Below are 22,561 nucleotides of genomic sequence, written 5' to 3'. Positions count from 1 at the left end.
CCCCCAACCCCCCACCTTTCTTTGAGTCAGTCCAGAACAAAGCTGTTTGTTGAGCAAGCACTGGGATTTGCTGGCATCCAGCCTGCTAGGGCACTGGCTGGAGCACAGGCAGCTTTCCCCAAGTACTGCTGAGTTGCCCCTGTGAAAAAAGATGGAGCTGAGAGAGATACCCATCCCACCTACACCTCTAGTCACTGCTCTACAAACCCCTTGTGGGGGAGGACAACCAACGTTTTCTCTCTCAAAGACTTGCCATTTCGATCTACCATCTGAGTCCAGCAGGCAGACGCTGGGGGCCCACCCTGAGGCCTTTACATCAGTGGAAGGCACGACTGAAGTCCCTGCACAGCAGATCTTCATGCAACACGGTTTGGTGAAGATGACAGGGGCAAGTCATTGCACATGCCTTCCCTTTGGTGCTTCCTGGCTGGTGGGCAACAGAGCAGTCTGGCTGTGGGACAAAGCTATGAAAGCAGGTGAGGGTAGCTGGGCCTTTTCTTCCCCTTGCCAGTCCCCTCTGCCTTTTTTTGTTACCTTTCTGTGTGAGCATCTCCTGCTCTGGTGGCAAAATGTCCCCACTTCCCCAACACTGGCAACTTGAGATAAACATCAGGCAAGTCAGGCAAGTCAGGTGTGAAATACATTTTAATAGAGTTTAGGGATCTGTAGTTTGTCTGTTGCTCAGCTGAGCATGGGCTGTCCAGAAGGTGAAGCAGACATCATCGGCGGAGGTGAGGCTGAAGGAGTGCAAGAGGGAAGGGAACAGAGGGAAAAAGGTCACAAGAAGCAAATGAGAGCATGGGTTTGTTTACGGATGTGCTTTAATATATTGCCCCACAGTACTATGTGCTGAGCCAGAGACTGACAGCACGCACACGCACACGCACGCACGCCCAGCGTGGGACAGCAGTGCACTTCAACACCAAGCTGCCGGCAAGCACAGCCCAACACAGCACAGCCCAACACGACACTGCCAGGGTGGAGGCGAGGGACGCGCGGGTCCCGCCGGGGCTCAGTGCAGACACACGCCTGGGGCACAGGGACGCCGTAGGCCAGGACACGTACACACACCTACACACATGCACAACGAGAGCGAGCCACTGGCAACACTCGGCTGGATGCGGCCACAGGTGCGGCAGTGCCCGAGCACACCGGCCGACGCACAGATGGTCACCGCACATGCTTCGGCGTACGAGGGAGCACGCTGGGCAGCCGCTCCCGTGGTCTGACACGTGAGCAGAGCAGCCCAGGCGTGGCCCTGCACAAACAACAGAGACACACAATGCCTAGATCCAGGAATGCTTATGACCCCACAGCAAGGGACAGGGTGTAGGCCGCTCTCTCATCCTTCACCTGGGTACATCTAGCCAGGGACACCTGAACTCAAGGGGTTTCGAGGTGAGAGGAAACCAGGTGACAGAGCAAAAAAGGGAGCAGTGGAGGGAAAAGTGGGTTCAGAGTCTGTGAGGTGGGAAAGAGCAGCAGGGTGGCTGTGCTCTGGGGACAATGTTCAAAGAACACTTGGGTTGCGAAAGTTGTGTCCGGCGAAGCGTGCTTCATCGCCAAGCTCTTCCTCAATCCTGCAGGAGAGAGACAGCACACATCAGGCCCTTGTAGTGAGGGAGCATTGGAGGCACTAAGGCGCTGGAGAGGCAGCTCACTAGCAGGAAGCTGACATGTGCCCGAGGAGCTCAGTTCCTGCCAGCTGCTGTGACTGCAGGGGTGCACTCTCATGCCAAGGAGGAAGAAAGGAGTCTGCCCCAGAGGCCTCCCCGGGATCCTACTGTCATCTCTGTGCCTTGTCTTTGTAACATTTCACCCACATACCCCAACAGCCCTCGGGCTTTCAGCTTCTCCCACCCAACTGGTCACTCCCCTATTCTCTCTTCTGCATTCTCATCCCTGGGGCCCCTTACCTCATGAGCTGGTTGTATTTAGCCAGGCGTTCAGACCTGCAGGGAGCACCCGTCTTTATCTGTAAAGCATTCCGCAAAGCAAACACTGTAAGACACTGTTATGACTTGTACCAGTTTCTTGTGGCAGGGCAGGGGATTCTGTTTTGACACCCCTTTGCTTTCCTCCAGGCCTGTGCATGGCCTTGGTTTCACCTACCTGCCCAGTGCACAGTCCTACAACCAGGTCAGCAATGAAGGTGTCTTCGGTCTCCCCAGACCGATGGCTCACCATCACACCCCATCCATTCTCCTGGGCCAACTTGCAGCTGCAAGGAGTGAGAAATGCAGTCAGTAGCTCCTACTCCTACACACCTGCACAGGGTAAGATTCAGGCACACTCTGCTCCCACTCTCAGCATCCTACACTTGGGTAGAGACACAAGTCTGTTCACCCAGTGCATAGTGTGACACCTGGCCGTGGTTCATCCCTACCCCATTCACAGGACAACAAGGGCAGTGGACTGGACTCACGCTTGGATGGCCTCTGTGACAGATCCAATCTGGTTGACTTTGAGCAGGAGGCAGTTGCAGGCTTTCTCTTCAACAGCTCGCTCGATGCGCTTGGGGTTTGTCACTGTCAGGTCATCTCCCACTATCTGAATGCCCACATTGGCAGTGAACTTAGACCAGGCCTCCCAGTCATCTTGGTCAAAGGGATCCTCAATGGAGACCACTGAAAGGACAACCAAAGAGGCACAAATCAAAGCTGCCTCCCTTTCCACCCTTAAAACACAGAGGGTTTGTGCCTGGTCGGTGCGCAGCACCAGTGCTGATTCCCTACCAACCCGCACAGCAGCTCACCTGGGTAATCACGTACAAAGCTTTGGTAGAGGTCACCCAGTTCATCTCCAGAAATGTAGCGGCTTGGGTCATCTGGGGACTTGAAGTCCAGGTCATATTTCCCGTCACGGTAGAACTCGGAGGCTGCCACATCCATACCGATGACGATCTTGTCTGTATAGCCCGCCTTGTCAATAGCTTCCTTGAGCAGCTCCAGAGCTGAGGGGAGAATCACAGTCAGGAGAGTCAGCCCATGCAGAGAGCTGTGCCTTTTGGTAGAAACCTCCCTTGGGAAGGTCCCTAGAGCCACTTACAGTCTGGTGGTGTGATGGAGAAGTAGAAGGGAGCCCAGAACGCAACAGAAACATGCCAAGGAGCTGTAGGGGCTGTGTCCAAAAGGGACAAGGAGGAATTAAAATGCAATTCCACAGCTCAATGACAAGTTTGTGGAAGGCCTTGTAAAACTGTGCACATGCATAAAAGGTTTGTATGGAGAGGCTGTGACAGATCAAGAAGGAGCTTAGAAACATTCCCTAACACAGGAGGTCAATGACACTGAGGCATCATCTTTTGAATCAGTCCAGGGAATGCTGTGAGCTGGGCATAGGAAACCATAGCATTGCAGGCAGGGGTACCCCATCTCTGTAGGGCTCTCACCTTCACTATTTTCCAGGATGTTGGGAGCAAAGCCTCCCTCATCGCCCACATTGGTAGCATCTTTGCCATACTTCTCCTTGATGACACTCTTGAGGTTGTGATAGACTTCAGCCCCGATGCGCATGGCATCGCGGAAGCTTTCGGCTCCCACAGGCAGGATCATGAACTCCTGCATGGCCAGTTTGTTGCCTGCATGGGAACCTCCATTGATCACGTTGAAAGCCTGGAAGAGTCCATAAGAAAGTCAGAGTTGAAGGAACTGGTCTTGGCACCCCTGAGGGGTGGCTCTCAGATGTATCGCCATGCCCATTCATGCCACATCCCACAGGGTAACATAAGCACATCAGCTTCAACCATCAGACCAAAGACACATAAGCCTGGAGTCTTCCCTCCACCAGTGGCTCAAACCACACGGTTGGGGAGGATTTTCTCACCTGTTTCCCTCTCAGAGGTCTTCTGAGTTATGTGTGTTTATCTATGCTCTGTTTATCTGTACATGTTTATCAACAATGCTGTCAGTCTCTCTTCCAGGACCTTTTTTCTTGACCCTGAGAAAATTTTAGCATCCACAACTCCCTTTGTGAAAGAGTTTCTCAAGGCAGCTTCCCTCTGGTGTGAAGACCCATATGCCCTTGTTTTGAACTGTGTCCCAGAGAGTTCACATGATGCCCCCTGGTTCTTGTGCTAAGAATGAGATCTTCAGTTAGCCCCCCACCACAACCTCTCCTGTATCCTCCTCAGGCTCCTTTTTTCCAATTGAAACTTGATAAATCTCGGGCCTTGGCTTGCTTCCCTGACAACTGCAGTGCACTCAGCTGATGTTTCAATCCCATATCCCTTCCTTATCTACCTCCCAACACCTTTGAAGTTTCTTTTGGAAACAACACTCTTTTGGAGTTTCTGAAGGTGGATGTCAAGGGCTGAGGAGTCTTACTGGCACAGGAAGGATGAGGTCCGAGTTGCCGGCCAGGTCAGCGATGTGCCGGTACAGGGGCACATCCTTCTCCGCAGCTCCCGCCTTGCACACAGCCAGCGAAACTCCCAGGATAGCGTTGGCGCCAAACTTGGCTGTGGGCAAAGGAGGAGATTGACTTTTCAGGTGGCAACAGCCTGCCCAGTGGGTGCCTTTGCCAGCCCAGCCTTGGCCTCACCACAGCTTGGACAGTGCCCCCCACTCCATCCCTGCAGCCTCCCATGTTTGTAATTTCCTGGCCAAAAAGAGGGATGAATTACATTTGTTCTCTGTGCCGTCCATCTCAAGCATCAGATTGTCTATCTTCTCTTGATCCACAACAGAGAGGCCCTGCAAGAAAGAAACAGCTCCTGAGAAGGGGATGATTGGAAGAGCCGCTGGCTCTGGTGTGCGGGAGAGGAGGCGTTGATGGAGAAGCTGGGGGTAAAAGGACCTTTTCAGCTTGCGGGGGAACATATATACACAAAGCTCTGGAAACTGGTGGTATTTAGCCAGGTGAGGTAACCCTGATGGTGTTGCTGCAGTGCAGTGTAAATGTACCCATGGTGGAGAGGGGGTCAGCTGCAGCCCAGGCAAGGCCACGCATTGCTGGGGACACAGTACGCCCTTGGGAGTTTACCCATCCTTTTGGCAGCTTCCAGGGAGCTTTGTGGTGCTGTGGTCACACAGAAGCTAGGCAGAACAACAGAATATGCTCAACCTCAAGCAAGCAAATGTAGACTGGATGGAGCCATCCCCAGGAGTGAGGTGGATTAGACCCAACACAGGCAGCCCTCCACCACACTGGGTATTTTTCAGGGGCAGAGAGAACTGGGCTCTTGGCCAGAGCCAGCCATGGGCTACATGGCGTGTAATATGTGGCTTTGGCTCAGCTCTCCTCAAAGCAGGCTCCAGGTCTTCAGGTGTAAACAGGGTGCAGATGTGACACCACTGCTCTGCAAGGCTGTGCCAGACCCTGCATGGTACAACCATTGCTCATCACACCAGGAGGAGGCCACAGACACGTGGATGTGATTCAGTGCTTGAGGGGGAGCACAGCTGAAAGAGGGGGTGAGCTCTACAGGGAGCACCAAGGGGACTAGTTAGGCTGCACAGATGCTGCGGTGGACCAGGAAGAGTTAAATCCTTTCCCCCCAAAGAAAAGATTGCTCTGGACACACACAGGCATGGGGGGCAGGAGGGGTGTGCCCAGGTTCACAGAGAGCATTGCTATGTCTGTTAACCCAGTGAGATGAAGAGAGGCAGAGACAGAGATCAGGGGACAGAGACAGACCAGAGTAAGCGCTGGACAAGGGAGAACAAAGAGAAATCCTTACAGAGCCCACGAGAGCTGGGGCGACAGTGCTGTTGATATGATCCACGGCCTGCAGGACCCCTAAAGAAAGGAAGAGGCAGAGAAAGAAAGAGAGAGAGAGAGAGAGAGTGAGGCAGAGAGAAGAGTGGAAAGAGGGAGAGAGAGGACCAATAGAGAGACTGAGAGAGGGAGACAGCAAGGGAAGATCGAGGCCTGATCTTTCACTTTATGCTAGGTCTGTGCCTCTGTGGTCTCCCTGAGAGTAGTGGGACACATCTGTGTGTCACCACCAGTGGGTAGGCAGTACCCTCCAGCAGAGCCCCACACACAGGCAGCCCCGAGGATGAGCTGTGGAGCAGGCATCTCCCCACCTTTTCCAAGGAAACGTGACTTGTCGTTGTCTCGCAGCTCCAGCGCTTCGTAGATACCAGTGGACGCTCCACTGGGGACGGCTGCTCGAAACATGCCTGGGAGACAGCAAAACAGGGGTGTGAGACAAGCAGAGGGTGAAGAGGAAAAACCCTCATGCACCTCCTTCTGCTTTCATAGGAAAGGATGTAACAACTGCTTGTGCAAATGGGTGGCTCCACTGGCTGGCTGCTCGTGGCTGGTCTCCCTAGATGTGGAGCACCTCAGTGGCAGAAATAAATGCACCCAGGGCTTCCAGGCTGAGGAACTTGGATGTCAGGCACCCAGAGATTCACACCAATCCCAGAACTGTGTGTGATGAGTGGAAGTTCCTCAGCCCTCCTCCTAGTTCCAGAAGCAGCCTGACTCACAGCCACCCTCAGCTTCCTCCCCCTCAGACTGAGGTTTCTGCCTCACTGAAGAAGGAAGACAATAGCTGCATGCCTGCAGCTGGCCTCTCACTGCTCCTCACCCCTCAGCCCAAGTAGTTTTGGGCCCTGTGCAAATGCAGCTCTTTCAGTTGAGCCCCATGCATGGATGTAGCTGCACAGAGATCTCAGGAACAAAGGTTTACCCCTGCCATGAGCATGGCCATGGATGTGCTACCAAACATCTACTATGCCCCAGGACTAAAAGCATAGCTGCAGCAGGGGTATGATGAGAAGGTGCAGACATTTATGATAAAAAGACCTTCCGTCCCTGCTACGGGCAGGAGCGTGGCTCATGTCACACGCAGGACAGCCAGCTGTCTTGTCATGATTTGCCCAGCGCGTGTGCAGAGTTGCTGAGCACAGGCACAAGCAGAGCCACGAGCAGAGTTTTGGTCTCTGCCTCTTCCCCTGACTTGTTGTCTGCTGGGGGTTCACCCATGAGGACCCTCCATGGGTGCACAGCATCAGCTCTGCCAGGGTGGGCAGGGCTTGCCCTCTGTCTCTTATCCTCACCCTCATACCTTTGTGTGTGTAGAGGTCCACCTCAACAGTGGGGTTCCCACGGGAGTCCAGGATCTCACGGGCATGGATCCTCTCGACTGCCATGGTGAGTCTGTGGAGAGGAGAGAACAGGATACACTCAGCTCTGAGAGGCTCCAGGATGTGGTGCTCACCCCTCCTATGTCTAGACTGACAGAAAAAAGTGACCTTAGAAATTTGGGCTAAAACTATTTGCCCCAGGAAATTTAGAAATACACCCAGACTACAGGAATCTACAAACATTTTTCCAGGAACTGGCTATCTATTTGAATTTACCCTGTCCCTCTGGTGCAACTGACAAACTAGGAGCACTCTGCCTCTCCTTGTGTCACAGCACAGCACCCGACACAAGCCTGGATGGCAGGGATGGGAAGGGTGCCACGGGCAGCAGAGAGGGAGGGATCAGCTGCTGCAGCGGGGAGGTGCCCCTGGCTCTGGTGTCAAGGACGGGGCAGCAGCTCCTGGCATCTCCTGTCCCCTTGCCGGGAGGCAAGGACAGCGCCTGCCAGGCCAGACAGTAAGTGGCTGCTGTGTCCCTGTGCAGGGAATGGGGAGCCAGCAGAGCCAAGTCATGGGCAGGGCAGGGGGCAGCCAGCCAGGGGGGACCCCTAGCCCCTCTCCAGCCCACGGCAGGGGAGCCATCCCAACCTGGCTGTTCCAGACCCCAACCATGTCCCTCCTGCCGAGCGTCTGCTCAGCATCCCTGTGTCCCCGTGAGCTGCGGGGTCAGGCTGTGCCAAGGCAGCGGGAGCGTGGAGCTTGGCAGCCTGAGGAGCCATCTTGCTGAAGGCCACAGCGTCTCAGATGTGACAAAGAGGGCTCTGAAAGGAGGGGGCACCTGGCCCAGCTGCCAACCCTTCGCTCTGCTCCTGAGGCAGGGAAGCAGATGAGACTGGGCTGGATCTCTGTTGGGTGGGGGGGATAAGGATGCCTAGCATTCTGGGGCACCTGGTTAAACCTGAAGTAGAAAACATGCTGGTGGGTAATGATGACTGTTTGTTTGAAAGAGCTTCTCTTTGCTGCAGTTTGCTCTCCAGGGGTTCCAAATCAGCTCCTCATGCCACCTTCTCTTTCCCCTGGCTGTGGGGCTGTGCTATGCTGGGGTGCTGTAATGAGGCGTGTGTCCCTCCATGCTCCCAGCACTGCCAAGTTTTCCTCCTCTGGCTCCCACAGATGATTCCCTCAACCCTGAGCAGGGTTGGCAGAGGCCAGAGTAGCCACAGAGCCCCAGTCAGGACCTCCCCATGGCGTGTGTGAGCAGGGGTACAGCCAGCACAGGGCCTCAGCACCGGGGCAGGGGAAAATGAGCTTCAACCAGCACATCACAGCACCGAGGGGAGCTGAGAAGCAGGATGGGGAAGCCGGAGCCAGCACCCGACGCCACTGCCCTGGGTGGGTGGAAATCACAAAGGTGTGAGAAAATCGTGCTGCTGCTTTGAAGTTTCAGCCAGAGCTTCTCGTGTGGGGAGTTGCAGTCAGCGACTCCAGGGTTCTCTGGAGCCTGCACAGGGCCCTCCACCATGTCCATCTGGATGGGATGGTTGGGATCCCCCATCAGCCGCTTTGGCAGTGCTCCTCACGCCATCTGGCACACGCCACAGGAACTTCCTCCAGAGTCGTGCCGGTGCAGCCAGCCGTGAGCTTCCTTTGCAGCAGTGTCCGGGCTGTGCCTCAACAGCTTCCACGGGGTACAGAGGGACAGGACCCCGCTTAAAATCATCTTTGACTGCCAGATGCTGTGGCTCTCTGCTTATCTGGTCACATTGCCCCTGGTCACATCCCTGTGGTCACATCCACCTGCCCCTCTTGGAGCCAGATCCAAGGAAGCCAAATGACAAGCCCAAATCCAGCCTTGCCTTCCCCACCCCATCACTTACATGATCTTCTCTCCCTTAAAGTCCTTTAAAGCCTTTTCTCCGCTTGTGTTGCTGCTCTGTGTCCCCTTGCATTTGCTCTCTTTTGAACAGAACCACCCTGAAATCCCTGGTATCAGCTGCACTGTCCTGAAAGGAGGTCAGAGGCGGATAAGCTGGGATAAGGGATTGGGATGGAGCCATGGCTGGGAAGCCACAGACCATATCCAGGAAGAGAGAGGAGGCTGTGCAGCCCCCGTGAACAGGGGCTGGGCAGCGTACACGCGGAGGCTGGTGCTGCTGCAATGCCTTCCTGTGCAGCTGGCGCTGGTAGCAATTCCCTATCCCTGCCAGGCCAGCAAGGTGAAGACCTTTCCCCCAAGGCACCGCCACCTGTCTCGTGTGGTGCCGCGATTCCCCTGGGCTGGGCACTGCTCCCAGGAAGCCCGCACTGCTGCAGTGTCGTGACTGATGCAGCTATTGCTTGCCTGACTGTCACATCCTCTCCCTGCTCTCCCCCTCCCCTGTGGTGTGGGGCTGTGCAAATAGGAAAACATCCCCTCTTCTCCCTCCCTCTCCCTGAGCGCCCGTGTTTATGGCAACACCTCGGGAGGCTGGGGCGGCTGGTCCGCTCTGAGGCTGGATCCTTTCCCCAGCGGTGCCCAGACTCAGCGTTGCCTTCTCCCCACTACCACCCCCTCCCCCGGGGAAAGCTCCATCCCGCAGCACCTCCCGACAGTGCCCTTGGGAGCACCACCTATCCTCCTTGGTTGCCCCCCCTCCTGCAATTCCCTGGATTCACATCTGAAATTATGATTGCCGGGAGGGGAAAGGCGGGGGGCTTGGAAAGGAGGGAGTACCTGAAATTAAAATATGAAAGAAAAGTCAGAAGGATGGGAGTGAGGAGACAGAGGTGGGAGGAGCAGGGGGAGGAAGTGAGGGGAGTTGAGCTGTTATTGCCGCTCGCCGTGGTCTTTCTCCGCAGGGACCCCAAAGTGCGTGTGGGGTTTGGAGGGCACAAGGTGGGCATCAAAAACATGCACGCAGTGAGGGGTGTGCTGGCCGTGGGGAGACACTTACCTTCCTAGGGCTGGGTGGACGAGAGATTGAGAAAGTGCTGGTAGAAAGGAGAGAGGACGAAGCTGAGGAGGGATGCAGGACCTCAAGGGGAGATGATGTGTCCTCTAAGCCAACGGTGGCGGCAGCAGCAGGATGAAGACGCCCCTGATAGGGCCGGGACAGCAGCATGTGACCCAGAGCTGCGATGAGTCAGGATTTAGCAAAGCTTTGCAAACAGCACGTAGGGGATGGAGAGACAGAGAGAGGCAGGCAGCAAGGGAGAGACGTAGACAGATGAGGGTGAGAGAGCCAGGCAATAGGAGTGGGTGTGCAGGATAAACAATCCCAGTCACTCCAGGCTCATTAATCATTTTTATTCAAATCAGAAAATCTTGCAGGGTTTTTGGGAATCAAATCAAACCACAGAACCTGTAAGTGTCCCCTTTCCCCTCTCACGTCTACTGAGAATAGAACACAGTGCAGTGACTGCAAAAACACTGCAGTGCCTCAGGGCAGCTTCCAGGACCAGGGTGAGTAGCACTCCTCTTTTCTCCAGAGGTAAAATGAGGTGAAGCTGGTACCTACAGCTCTCACTTTCTCAGCCTCACAAACGGGGAAAGGCATCACTACATCTTGACAGCCTCTGGGAACAGGTGTTAAAAACAGGTCACTCAGCCACTGTATCCTCAAGAGATTCTTCCATTTCCTGAAGAAGGGAGGAGGGAGAAAGTTAATGACTCCATGCCCAGTGTCTCTTCCCCTTTCACTGCCCTCTTCTGCTAGTGGGGTCAGGAATGGCAGCAGGGTTGCATGCTGGCCACCACTACCAGGTTGCAAAACCTGGCCTCTTTTTCAGGCTCTTGTGCTCTTGCAACTGCCATCCCTCACCCTTCTCCTCATGTAATATAGTGGAGGAGAGGCTCTATCAGCATGCTTGGTCCTTTTTCTTTCTCTTCACCTCCTTCTAATCCCCACACTGTGTTGTTCTCACCTTTTCTTTTTCCTTCCTTGCCTGACGGATGTTCTCGGCCTCTTCCCGCTCCTCTTCCTCAATCGATTCCTTGTCGAGGCGTTGCAGCTGTGGCAGCCGGGACAGGACCTCCAGGCGGTAATTGGGTTCTTCGGCACATGGATTGTCCATCAGCACCAGTGCCTGCAGCATGGGGAGCACCTGCAGCTTTTCCACCTCCTGAAAGCTTTTGATCCCATTGCTCCTGAAGAAAAGGAAGCACAGATAGCAGGGGAGGGAGACCCGTGCAAGTAGTGAAATCCCTTTGGAACAATAAGTGGACAAGACAGAAAAAGCAAAACTTAGCAGCATGAGGTACCATAGGCCTTAGACCACAGATCTGTCACCTAAGATCCAGAGCTGTCTGCAGCTCCCCAGACTGAGGCACAAAAAAGATATCTCCTCTGGATTCCTCTGTCCATTGAACTGTGTGACAGCACCATGGCCCCGCATGGCAAACACCGAGAACTAAAGGGCATTTGCAGGCAGAACACAGAGAACACGCTTTGAGGGACCCAACTGACCTATAGCAAGGACTGAAAAACCTGAGGTGGAATATGAGTAACTGGAGAGGCCGATATTTTCTAAGAAGCCCAGGAAAGGCACTGGCTGTTACAGCCTAGACAGCTGCTGAACACCAGTTAAGGATGGTAAATATCAAGCCATCCCTACCAGGTCTTCAATTCCAAAAAAACCCCCAGAAAATCCGAAAGATCTAAATGGGAGTGCAGTCTGATGAAGGGATCTCTGGTCCCAACACAGAGCAGGGAGGACCCACCGTAGATTGAGGTACTGCAGGCACTTCATGCTATTAGAGAATCCATCCAGGGCCTCAAGCTTATTGTCACGCAGGTGCAGAGTCTCCAGCTGCTCAAACTCCTCAAGGCCTTCAAGGCTGCAAATGGTGTTCTTGGCCTGAGCACCAGGGAAGCAGGAAGAGAGAAGGAAAATTGGGACACAAAGGAAAGGGAACAGCAGTTATTTCTAGCCTTTAAATCTCTTTCTATCCTTTAGACTCCCTACCACTCATAACACAGCCTTGTCTGAAGCTTGGTCAGATAGTTCAGGGTCTTGGCCAAGTGGGTTCTCAGGATTCAGATTCAAGGACCAAAAGTTTGCTGGAAAAGTGTTTCCTGGAGCATCACTTGGTATCTGAGACAAAACCACCCCATGTGAATACTCCACTGCCAGCACAGCATCCCCTTCCATGGCAACAGCAACAGCGTGGAAGGGAAAGCACACCTGAGCCTAAAATTAATGTGTTTAAAGGATGAGTAACCAGCCCCTCTCAGTCACACAGTCCAGGTAGTCCAGGCACCTTACGGCAGCTGCTTCTCTTGTGGGGAAAATCTACGACCAAGAAGTCCCTTCAACTCCTCCGGGCTGTGTCTTACTTCAGGAAGTTTAAAATTCCCCATCACTGAATTTCATTCACTTCACTGGAATGTGGATTAACAAAGCAGGGAAATACGAAAGCTCTGAATTTCAGGTACTAGTTTCACAGCAGGATTTCGGCTGGAAAAGACCACTAGAGGTCTCCTGCCCAAGTGGAGGCTCCCCGCAGTGCCAGCACCTACGCTCTGCTCTGTCAGGCTGCTCACTGCCTTGTGCGGCCAAGTTTGGAGCATCCCTGGTAATTATCGTCTCCCCACCACGTTCTCCAGCCTGGAGCTGAGCAGGGATTTCCTTGCCGATGTGGTTCGGGCTGCAGTCTCTAAGGATGCTGAAACCTGAATGGAAAACGGGGTGAGAGGTGCTGTTGTACTCTCTCTTCCTCATAGGTACCCAAGCAATGACCTGGGCAATACCCGAGACTGAAAAAGGGGCACAGGCTGAACTGGTGGGATAGGAGAACATTTTAGGGCTGAGTCATTTAGGATACGGACATTTTGTACGAAAGGAGGATTTTAATAGAAAAACTGGACAAAGAAGAATCTGGACCAGCTGGGCCAAGTAAAAGGAGTAACACCAGGACAAAAAGAAGAAAGTTGGATATTTAGTGAAGGCCACGTGAGCAGATTTAGCAGTCAGGAAGTATTAGGACATTGTACCTCAGAGAAAATTGTGAGCTGGTGTGGGTTGGGAGCTCACTGATCACTGGCTTACAAAAGGAATTGTAACCTCTCAACACTCACACTTTCTTCATCACTTCAGTGTGAATTGTTTTACCAGCTTTAGCCTTGCAAGCACTAGCAGGACAATGCAGAATCAATATTTTTCAGAGTTGTTCCATTTTTCTCCCCTAAATCAAACAACATTCTGTCTGACACGCCATCACCTTCCCTTGGATACCAGTTCTTCACCCAGATGTGATGCCACTGTTTCTTCTGGAAAGTTACCATACATTGCCCATGATCTCCTCTCCGCTTCCTGCACACCTCACCTTTTTCAGGTTAGCCTTTGCCACCACTGCTGCACCATGAGCAGGAGCTAACACAGCCCTACTGTGACCCTCAAAAATAATGCAAACATGACACACACCCAGGTTGTAGATTTCCTAGCACATACCACTTTTTACATACAAAATTTCATCTGTGGCTATGTCATACATTAACCAAATGTGGTTCAATTCCTTAAATTGAACTCTTTGTCTTGAACCCTGTCCTTGAGGCATCAGCTGCACTTATCCAAGGCTGAAATAACACCAAAGTCTTTACACAGAAACCAAAGCATTACTGGGGGAGATTTCCTTGCAAAATTATTTAATGAGCATGTAGACATGGGAGATAAATTCAAGCCCCAAAGATTCTTTTGAGTCACTTGTTCTAGTTTTAACAATCACCCCTTGCAATTTTCCTGTTTCACATGGGCAGCTCAGAAACCCCTCAGTCATGTGAGGAACCTTCCCTCAGCAGAGATGCTCTGTTTGTTTCCCTGCAATAACTCACTCAGGTGACTGGGTATACATTGAAATTCTGTATTGTATCTAGTGACTTATCCATTTCATCCATTTTTGGAGCACCTCCAGTCATAAAATCCCAGTTTCCCATCAGAAAATTGCAGAGACGATCTCAGCAAGCAATCTCAGTGTTTTCTGCCAGGGAATCTTGATGAAAAGAAGCCACATAGTTTTTCAAAGCCTTTATCATCTTTAATTGCTTTTCAAGAGGTAGTGACTCAGGACATCTGTTTAGTCTTTGCAAGCTGTAGTACAGTGTGATCCATGGGGCTAAGCCATAAATACTTTCTTCACTTGCATCTCTAGGAGTAAATGCTTCCTTGAAATAACTGTTTATGATATTAAGAAACTGCTTCTCCTAACTTAGTTTCACTGCAATATTGAATCAATTTCTTTTTTGGCAGCTGTAGGTGTGAATCACATAATTGTGCTGGCTTTAAACCAGTATTTGATTAGGCCCATCAGAGAGGAGAAAGAGGCATTGCCTCCCCTTGTCACCCAAAGAGCAAAGCTGTTGCTTGCCCAGTGATCTCCAGTGGTCCCAGGGCACACGGAACACAAGCTTGCCCAACACTGCCTGAAGGGAAAGCTGCCCTCCTGCAGGAGGCTGTGAGGGAAGAACCTGATGCACCCAACATCGACTCCTCTGTGATTTGTGGTTCATGGCCACTCCCTTTGTGCTCTCTGGGCTGCAGGTGCTGGGCTCTGCAGCAGCTCTGTCCCACTCCCCAGGCTGGCTGACCTTACCAGGTAGAGCTTCTTGAGCTTGGAAACACCAAGCCCTGCTGTGGTCTTTATCTTGTTTCCTCGCAGCTCCAGGACTTGCAGGCTGAACAAATGGTCGTGACTCAGGCCCAGCACTGTCTCAATTTTATTTTCTGAGTGCCAGAGGAAGAAGAAATAAGAAAGTTAATCCCACCTTTCCAAGAGAGTGTCCCCACAAGACAGGTAGACTGTATCACCTTTCAGGCTGAGGCTGGCTAGGAGGGGGTGAGTAATGCCCTCAAAATCCGTGATGTGATTGCGATCAAAGCTGATGACTTGGAGGTAGGGCAGCTCCTGCATGCTGGCACTGGTGAGCAGATTCCCATCCACCTTCAGCCAAAGCAGCTGGGTTAGGCTGCTCAGTGGGGCCAAATCTTTCAGCTTGTTCTTTGACAAATCCACATACCGCAGGTGAATGAAGCGTTTGAGGAGGCTGATGTCTGTCAGGCCCCTGAGAGAGAGTGAATGTGAATAATATATCTTTTGTATTTCCCCACTACCATCTTTTGGGTTGCTCCTTGCCACAACTGGAGGGAGGGCAACCACCTCTCCTACTTCCCTGCTGTCCTAGAAAGCCCTGCTGAGAGAAGGAAGAAAAAGGCAGATGATAGGGACAGGCTTGTAAGCAAAGACGAATTGCAAGATTGGACCTGCTTTCCTGGCAGAGGGAGTACTTATTCCCATTACATTGTATCTGTCAGGACAGGGCACAACCAGAACAGAGGAAAGGGTAAGTTTTGGGAAGGGGTTTGTTAGACAGTAGTGACAATACAAAGGACTTTTCTAGTGGAAAAAATAGTGGCTGAGATACCCTATGAGGCTGCTGAAAGAAACAGTCTTAATGGGGCCTTAGTTAGGTGGCTCTGCTGGGGAGGCTGAGGCTTCAAACTGTCCCAAGCCTGTTGTGGCATAGTACTTACAGCTGCCTGCCTTAAAGGTTAGCAATTAGGAGGACAGATGTCAGTGGGTATTTCTCAAAGTGCCTGTGAAGGAGGTCACTCTGTTCAGGCCCCCTCCTAGGAGAGCACAGTCCAGAGCGATGGGCAGGCTGCCATCAGCCTTAGGGGACACTGATGTTCCCAGTGGTGCGCCTGGCCGTGCTGGAGGCAGTGCCCAGGCCAGGGCTGAGGATGGACAGGCTGCGCTGAGGCCCAGACTGGAATTCAGGCGGCTGGAGAGCAGGGCCTGGATACGCTCCTACCCCGCATGGCCGGTCACCAGCTGGCGGCACAGCGACTCCATGGCCATGGAGAAGGGGCTTCTGCCGGGTCACGCATTGCACACTCACTTGTCTTTGGCTTCAAACTTCACATAGGCGTGGGCCAGCCCGTTGCCGGTCTTACTGAGGAGAGAGAGGCCCTCCTTGAGGTCTTCCTCCGTCAGGGGACAGGGAGCCGGCTCCTGGGAGAGAAGGAGAGCACAACGCCAGCGCTGGCCCAGCCACAGCCGGGCGGTGCTGAAGGCCTCCTCCTCACCTCTTCTTCCTTCTCCTTCTCCTCATAGTCCTCCTTCTCCTCCTCCCCCTCCGGCTCCTCGTCCTCCATCCTCCCGGGGCAGGCCGCGCTTGCCGCCTCCCGCGGCCGGCGCTCGCTGAGGCCCGGCTGCTGCCATGGGAACGGGGCCGGGCCCGGCTGCGCGGGCGCGGCGCGGAGCCACCGCCTGGGCTGGCCCGCCGCTGTCCCCAGCCCCGCGTCCCCGGGGCTCGGAAAGCTCAGAGCGTGTCCCGCCCTCACCGCAAGCGCTTTGCGATCCTACTCCACCTGCCCGGCTGGGTGACATCTGCAGCTATTAGCGTATCCAGGGAACCGAAGGATTTTTTCGGTGGGAAGGGACCTCTCTGCGCACCCAGCTCAAAACGGGGCCGGTTCAAAGTCAGGCAGGGCTGCACAGGGTAGTGGGCACTCGGGCAACGAATGCCTAATTAACTCTTAATTTACCCTCTAGTAAATGTTTAATTAACATGTGGAGCAGAATTAGCCTTGGGCTTTGCATGAAGCCTCCCGATTATGAGCACGTGGATGCCAGGAAGGGGTTTTTGGGGTGCACTGCTCCAGCCCTGTCCTCCAGGCTGTGGAGCTGGGAAGGGTTGAGGCTGCCCGTGCCCAGACGATGCCAACAGCACTGGGTGTTTACCAGCCAGGAATGCTACTCAGAGCTGATGGTCAGCAGTGTTTTGCAGTTAATACAAAGTCCAAGGCTCTGCTCCCTTTCCCTTCAGTGCACTTTGCTCCTTTGCAGTGCCTGGGTAACATTAGTGCTAGGTAAGCTGCTTCAAGCAGAGCTGCTCACACAACCATCAGCCATCGCCCTTCCTGCAAGGGACCCCTGCACTCAGGGCGGCACAGCAAGCTGCCCCCTGCCTTGTCCTGCTAGACTCCCCGGTGCCAACCCCTTCTCCTGTGCTCCACATCTGAATGTGAATCTGAATTCACTCCCTGCTCATTATCACACAACTACAGATTGGTTCGGATTGAAAGGAACCCCAAAAATCAGCTTGCCTCAATCCCCCTGCCACGGGCAGGGATGCCACCCACTAGACCGGGTTGTCGAGGGCTCCATGCAACCCAGCCTTGAACACCTCCAAGGATGGGGCAGCCACAACTCCTCCGGGCAACCTGTTCCAGTGCCTCACCACCCTGAGTAAAGAATTAATCTGCATATGAACACTTCCTTTCCTGCCTTTGCTTCCTGCCCTAAACATCCCCTAATTACAGAAAGAAACACGAATCTTAAAACTAGAGAAATTTTGTTTAGATTATATATATCCCAAACCTAATTATACTGACAATTAAGGAGGGTATGTGCTAAAAGCGGGCCTGCACACCCACAGAGGAGCACAGGGTGACGATGGCAGGAGGGGGAGCCCAAGCAGCACCCGCCAGGCTGCTTCCAGGCCCGTCCCAGGAGCCATCAGCCCAATAAAGGCACATTTCCAGGGGCACAGGGGCAGGTGGGAACCCAAATTAAGGACTCAGAGAAAGGAACACCCTGTCCAGTGCCGCCCCAGGGGAGCCTCAGCCCCAGAGCACCTTTAGGATTGGGGGTGTAGCTGTCTTCAGGGGTGTGGGACACAGGATGAGATGCAGGGGAAGAGCATTTGGGGATTGCACGGGACTCATTAGGGAGTGGTTAGGGCAGGAGCCAGGGGTGACCTAGGTCACACAGAGAAACAAATATAGCACACAGGAATAAAAAGGGCCAGTCCTGTGTAAATGGTTTGTGATGATTTGTCCATGTCCTGCACCTGATCAGCACAGCCTGTCAGGCCTTCTCATTAAACTCCTTTTGCACTTTGCCCTGCGTGAGGAACTCGTGGTCAGAGCACCACGGGGAGCTGGCTGCTGGGGGCTGGAGAGGTTGGGATTGAGGGGCAGCTCCTGGGCACTGCCTGAGGCCAGCTGCTGGAAGGAGACACACTGTACACATGTGTAAATACTTCTGTAAATACACAGATGGACACAGAAGCTCACTAGTGCACCTTTGTCCTGCTCAGCTGGAGCAGAGTGTGGGATGAGGCTGCCAGTGCTGTGTGGAAGTGCTCTGTGTGGAGAGATCTGTGTGGCCAGCCATGGCTATGTTTAAATGCAATATATTCAAAGTCACAGAATATTCTGAGTTTAAAGGGATACCCACAAGGATCATTGTGTCCAACGTGTGTGTGGTGCCCACTGGGAATACAGGCTCAGCCTGGCTATTGTTTGGGGCTGAGGATGCAAAGCCATCGCAGCCTCTCTCAGGCTGTCACATCTGGCACAGTGCATTTTTCTCCAACAGCAACCTGTTTAACATCCAACCACTACAGTTTGCTGTGAGGATCTGGCAGTATTTCCACTCCAGAGAGCTGCAGTCCTGCCAGGAAGCAGACAAAAAGAAGAGAAACAAGATCTGGCACTCCTGCTGATACAGAAATTATTTTCCATGAGTTTATTCCTCATTAAATGAATGTTTTCATGCCCCTGAATTCTCTCAAAGCAGTAAGATCAATGCCCAGCTCCCATCTGTTTTCTTCTATGTAGGTCACTCTCCTGGGCTCTTGTGCTGTGGGCAGGGCTAGGGAGGAGCTGATAGCAGAGCTGCAGCCGGTGGTGGCCCAGCCCTGAGCAGTTGTACCCAGTCCCTGCAGCCTCAGGATCACTGTGTGCCCCTGCTGCATCAATGCTGCTCTGGTCTGTATAACCCAACAGCCCCAACCTACAGCCATGGCCCAGCAGCCTCTCAAACACGTGCTCTGGTTGTAGAAAAGAGTTTTCAGATTTTTTTTGCCTTTGAATCATCCTCCTCCTTTCTACATCACTCCACACACATACAGAGCTGGGAGCTGCCACCTCCTTGCTGCTGTCAGGCCCTTCCTTCTCAGGCCACCTGATATCCTAGGAAGGAAATCCCTCCCATCCAGCTGGGCAGCAGGAGGCTCCCCCAGCAGTAGTAGGGCAGGAGTTCCCCCAGCATCAGGGGCTTTTTCCTCCTTGCTCCTCAGCTCCAGCCCCTTATCCCTCAGGTGATGCTAGCACTAGCAGCTGGAACACTGCCCATAGGCTTCCAAGGATGTACTGCCTCACAAATAAGCTCCTCCTTGTGAGGCACTTCTTTTTCATCACCCTCAGTACTACCAAAAACACCCCAGCAGGTAGCTGGGAAGTAACATCAAGTCTTGCTTCCTCATCCACCAGCACATGGCTGAAAGTAAGCAAGCACTGCCCCAACACAGGGCCTAAATAAAATCCTTCCCTGCAGAGACTGAGCTGCTCCACTCTACATTTAATGAGCAAAGTCAATTACCAGTCCTTAAAGGCAAAAAGCAGGGATGAGCACATTACTGAGCCTGCCAGGGAAGACTGGCTCACTGCTGGAACAGCCAGGTGCTCCAGCAGCTACCGGAATAGAGACCCAGATATAATAGAATCACCACATGCCCAAAGAAGAGCTGTTATATGGCAGAAGCAAGATGCAGGTTGAATCCATGCAGTGCCTACTGGAGTAATGGTGGGCTCTCAGGGAAAAGCCCACAAAACCCTCTCTGCAACCAGCCACCTCCAAAAGCAGTAAGTTCTCTACGCTGCTTGTCCCCAGGATGCTTCCAAATAAGATCCAGGACACACCTTTGCTTTTTCTGTTTTTCATTTATTGTTCAGTACGGGACACAGGTGAGGTAAGACATCTCACAAGGGTCTAAGCTGACAGGTTCCTTGCTGATGGAGCTGAAGGATGCAAGAGACTGTGGTTCCTTTTTCCTCCTCGCAGCACCAGCGGCCCCCTGTCCCTGCAGGGCTGCAGGGAAAGGGAGAGATACTGGCCAGGTGGGCTGTGAGCTCTGAACAGGTCAATGGCAAACTGAGGATTCAGCTCAGAGGAGACTGTCAAGACTTACTGAGACAGGCTCCTGCTAACAGGACTCCGACGTGGTGGGGGTGGTTAGCAGAACATCTAGAACAATGACTGTGGAGGGGGAAAGCCTCGAGGGAGGTGTCCGTACTGAGATGTGTGCAACAAAAGGTCCCTTCTTGCTTCCACTTCTTTACCACAAGGGACAGCTCCTCATGGGGTGCTTCAGTGTTTGGCATTGATAATATCCACAAACTCTGGCTTGAGAGAAGCTCCACCAACAAGGAAACCATCAACATCATGCTGAGAGGCCAGCTCCTTACAGTTGCTGCCAGTGACAGAACCTAAGGAGGGAGCAGTGTTTTAAGGTCAGATGTGCCAGTTCTAGGAAAATGGGGTCAGGGACTGGCAAGGTACCAGCCACCTCTTGCAGACAGCAAGACTGTCTCCCATTTATCCAAGCAAGCTACCCAAACAAGCTATAAGGTGATTCTTTATGCCCTGAAAGTCAAGAGTTTCCTTGTCAGGGAGAGAATGATGTACAACTGCAGCAACAGGTAGAGAAACTAAGCACGACTGCCCTAGGAAAGTCACTCTAGACTCACCTCCATAGATAATCCTAGTTGACTGAGCAACAGCATCAGACACGTGGCTTTTCAGCCACCCCCGCAGCTTCTCATGAACTTCCTGAGCCTACAACACAACGCAGGAGTCACACTGAGGCGTGAGCCATTCTGCACACAGTTCCCTTCCAAAGACAAGGGAACGGATATTCTCTAAGTCACTAAGAATCTCCAGGAGATTCCCAGTAAGAATCTTCAGGAAGGTTTCCTGAGGGGGAAGGGTCATTTGGTCATTTAATCAGCCACCTCCCCTGCTCATACCTGTTGGGGAGTTGCAGTTTTACCAGTTCCAATAGCCCAAACTGGCTCATAGGCAAGAACCACTTTACTCCAGTCCTTCACATTATCTAGGGAGGAGAGAGAAGGTAGAGGTAAGCACAATACCCCCATACTGGGAAGAGCAGAGCTGGAAAATGGCTAAAAAACCCCAAACCAACCATTTCTTTTTCCTCTTACCAGCAATAGCCTTGGTCTGTTCAAAAACCACCTTCTCTGTTATGCCAGCTTCTCTCTCATCCAGCTTCTCTCCAATACAGGCAATGACTCCAAGGCCCTCAGCCAGAGCGTGAGCCACCTTCTGCCCAATCAACTGGGAATGGAAAGGAAACAAGGCAGCCAATAAAACAGGTTGGAGGCCTGTTTTAAATGCTCACTTTTCTAGTCTCTGCAGACCCATCATAGCTGGACCATGTCTTCATTCTATGAGGCCACTCACCTCATCAGACTCTCCAAAAACATGCCTTCGCTCAGAGTGGCCTAGGATCACCCATGCAGCTCCAATATCCTTGATCATTGCTGGGCTGGGGAGAAAGGAGATGACTCACTGGAGGAAATTCACATCCCAGAGGCACCCTAATGTTACTCATTGGGGCTCACCTGATCTCTCCTGTGAAAGCTCCCTTTGGTACTTTGTAACAGTTCTGTGCTGCCACTGCAATCTTTGCATCGAGCTTCTGACGGGCAAAGTCTAGGTAGATGGCAGGGGCTCCACAAACCACCTCTGCAAGGCAAAGCACCTTGTTACCCTTGTGACAGGAGAAGGGCAGAAACTGTACCCAGCCACTGATCCCAAATCCCAGCCCCAAGAGGTCATCCCTCTCTCCTGGGAAGGCCCCTCCTCACTGACATTTGGGGGCCCCTCTGCCATAGGGCAATCCCTGCTATCCGATGACTCAACAGCAGGGAGGAAAGCCCTATCCAGGGGGCTGGACAGGCGATACCAGACCGACGGCCAGGTCACAGGGGTCCCTTGAAAGTGCCCAAATGAAAGATCGGGTGAGAATCCCACCCTGCAGCCTGGCCTGGCCGAACCGGGAAGAGCCGCACCGGGTTGCGCTTGGGATTATAACCGGGCACGGCGGCGGGGCAGGGGCAGCGCAGCTCGGCTGCAGGGCGGTGCTCCGAGACCCCCGATCCTAGGGTGTGGGGGCCAGTCCAAGGGGAGGCGCGGGGCCCCCGGGCCGCCCGCTCCGCCGGGGTCTCCGGGGATCGGCCGGGGGCGCCCCGGGGGTCGGCCGCACGTGGCGGCCGGGCCCGCAGGAACCCGGATCCGGTTTCGCGGGTATATTTAGCGCCGCTGCCGCGGGGTTATATTTAGGCCCCGCCGCCCTCTGACATTTGCCGCTCCCCCGCCCGGGCCCGGGCCCGGTCCCCGGCTCCGCAGGGCCGTGTGGGACGTGCGCTACGTGCGGGCCGCGCCCTCACCGGTATCGGCGGAGAGCTTGGCGCCATTCAGCGTGTGGATGAGCTCGCCCAGGCTCTTCTTGTCGCCGTTCATCTTCCAGTTGCCCCCCACGAAGAACTTCCTGGGCGCCATGGCGGGAAGGAGCGAGAGCGGGGCCGGCACCGGAGGAGACGCGAAGGTCAACGGCGGCAGCGCGACCGGCGACCGGCGCCCCTTTTATAGCCCGGCGGCGGCCGAGACCACGCCCCCACGCATGCCCCGCCCCGCGGCAGAGCCCGCCCCTTGCCCCACCCGCGCTCTCCCGCAGCCA

At 53.6% G+C, this 22,561-nt stretch overlaps 3 protein-coding genes across 3 annotated transcripts; all 3 read right to left on the bottom strand.

Moving 5' to 3' along the window:
- Positions 1-627: 627 nt before the first annotated feature.
- ENO2 (enolase 2) lies at positions 628-10,117 on the bottom strand. The gene is made up of 12 exons (XM_053936434.1): positions 9,971-10,117; positions 7,019-7,110; positions 6,030-6,125; positions 5,681-5,739; positions 4,625-4,694; positions 4,326-4,459; positions 3,392-3,614; positions 2,756-2,953; positions 2,426-2,627; positions 2,113-2,221; positions 1,917-1,975; positions 628-1,580 (listed from the first exon to the last, which is right to left on the bottom strand). Exons 2-12 carry the CDS (start codon positions 7,101-7,103, stop codon positions 1,511-1,513), a joined length of 1,305 nt encoding a protein of 434 aa, XP_053792409.1. The 5' UTR covers positions 7,104-7,110; positions 9,971-10,117; the 3' UTR covers positions 628-1,510.
- A 185-nt stretch (positions 10,118-10,302) lies between these two features.
- Positions 10,303-17,294, bottom strand: LRRC23 (leucine rich repeat containing 23). Its single transcript, XM_053935850.1, has 7 exons — positions 16,098-17,294; positions 15,911-16,023; positions 14,820-15,073; positions 14,605-14,735; positions 11,737-11,873; positions 10,941-11,163; positions 10,303-10,655 (listed from the first exon to the last, which is right to left on the bottom strand). Exons 1-7 carry the CDS (start codon positions 16,164-16,166, stop codon positions 10,617-10,619), a joined length of 966 nt encoding a protein of 321 aa, XP_053791825.1. The 5' UTR covers positions 16,167-17,294; the 3' UTR covers positions 10,303-10,616.
- A 2,428-nt stretch (positions 17,295-19,722) lies between these two features.
- Positions 19,723-22,461, bottom strand: TPI1 (triosephosphate isomerase 1). Its single transcript, XM_053936601.1, has 7 exons — positions 22,272-22,461; positions 21,444-21,567; positions 21,283-21,367; positions 21,024-21,156; positions 20,829-20,914; positions 20,550-20,637; positions 19,723-20,288 (listed from the first exon to the last, which is right to left on the bottom strand). The coding sequence occupies exons 1-7, from the start codon at positions 22,381-22,383 to the stop codon at positions 20,170-20,172; spliced, it is 747 nt and encodes a 248-aa protein (XP_053792576.1). The 5' UTR covers positions 22,384-22,461; the 3' UTR covers positions 19,723-20,169.
- Between the last annotated feature and the right edge of the window lie 100 nt (positions 22,462-22,561).

Source organism: Vidua chalybeata, chromosome 2, assembly GCF_026979565.1.
Source record: "Vidua chalybeata isolate OUT-0048 chromosome 2, bVidCha1 merged haplotype, whole genome shotgun sequence".
In the NCBI taxonomy this organism is placed as follows: domain Eukaryota; kingdom Metazoa; phylum Chordata; class Aves; order Passeriformes; family Viduidae; genus Vidua; species Vidua chalybeata.
This window is presented reverse-complemented; position numbering and strand designations above follow the sequence as displayed.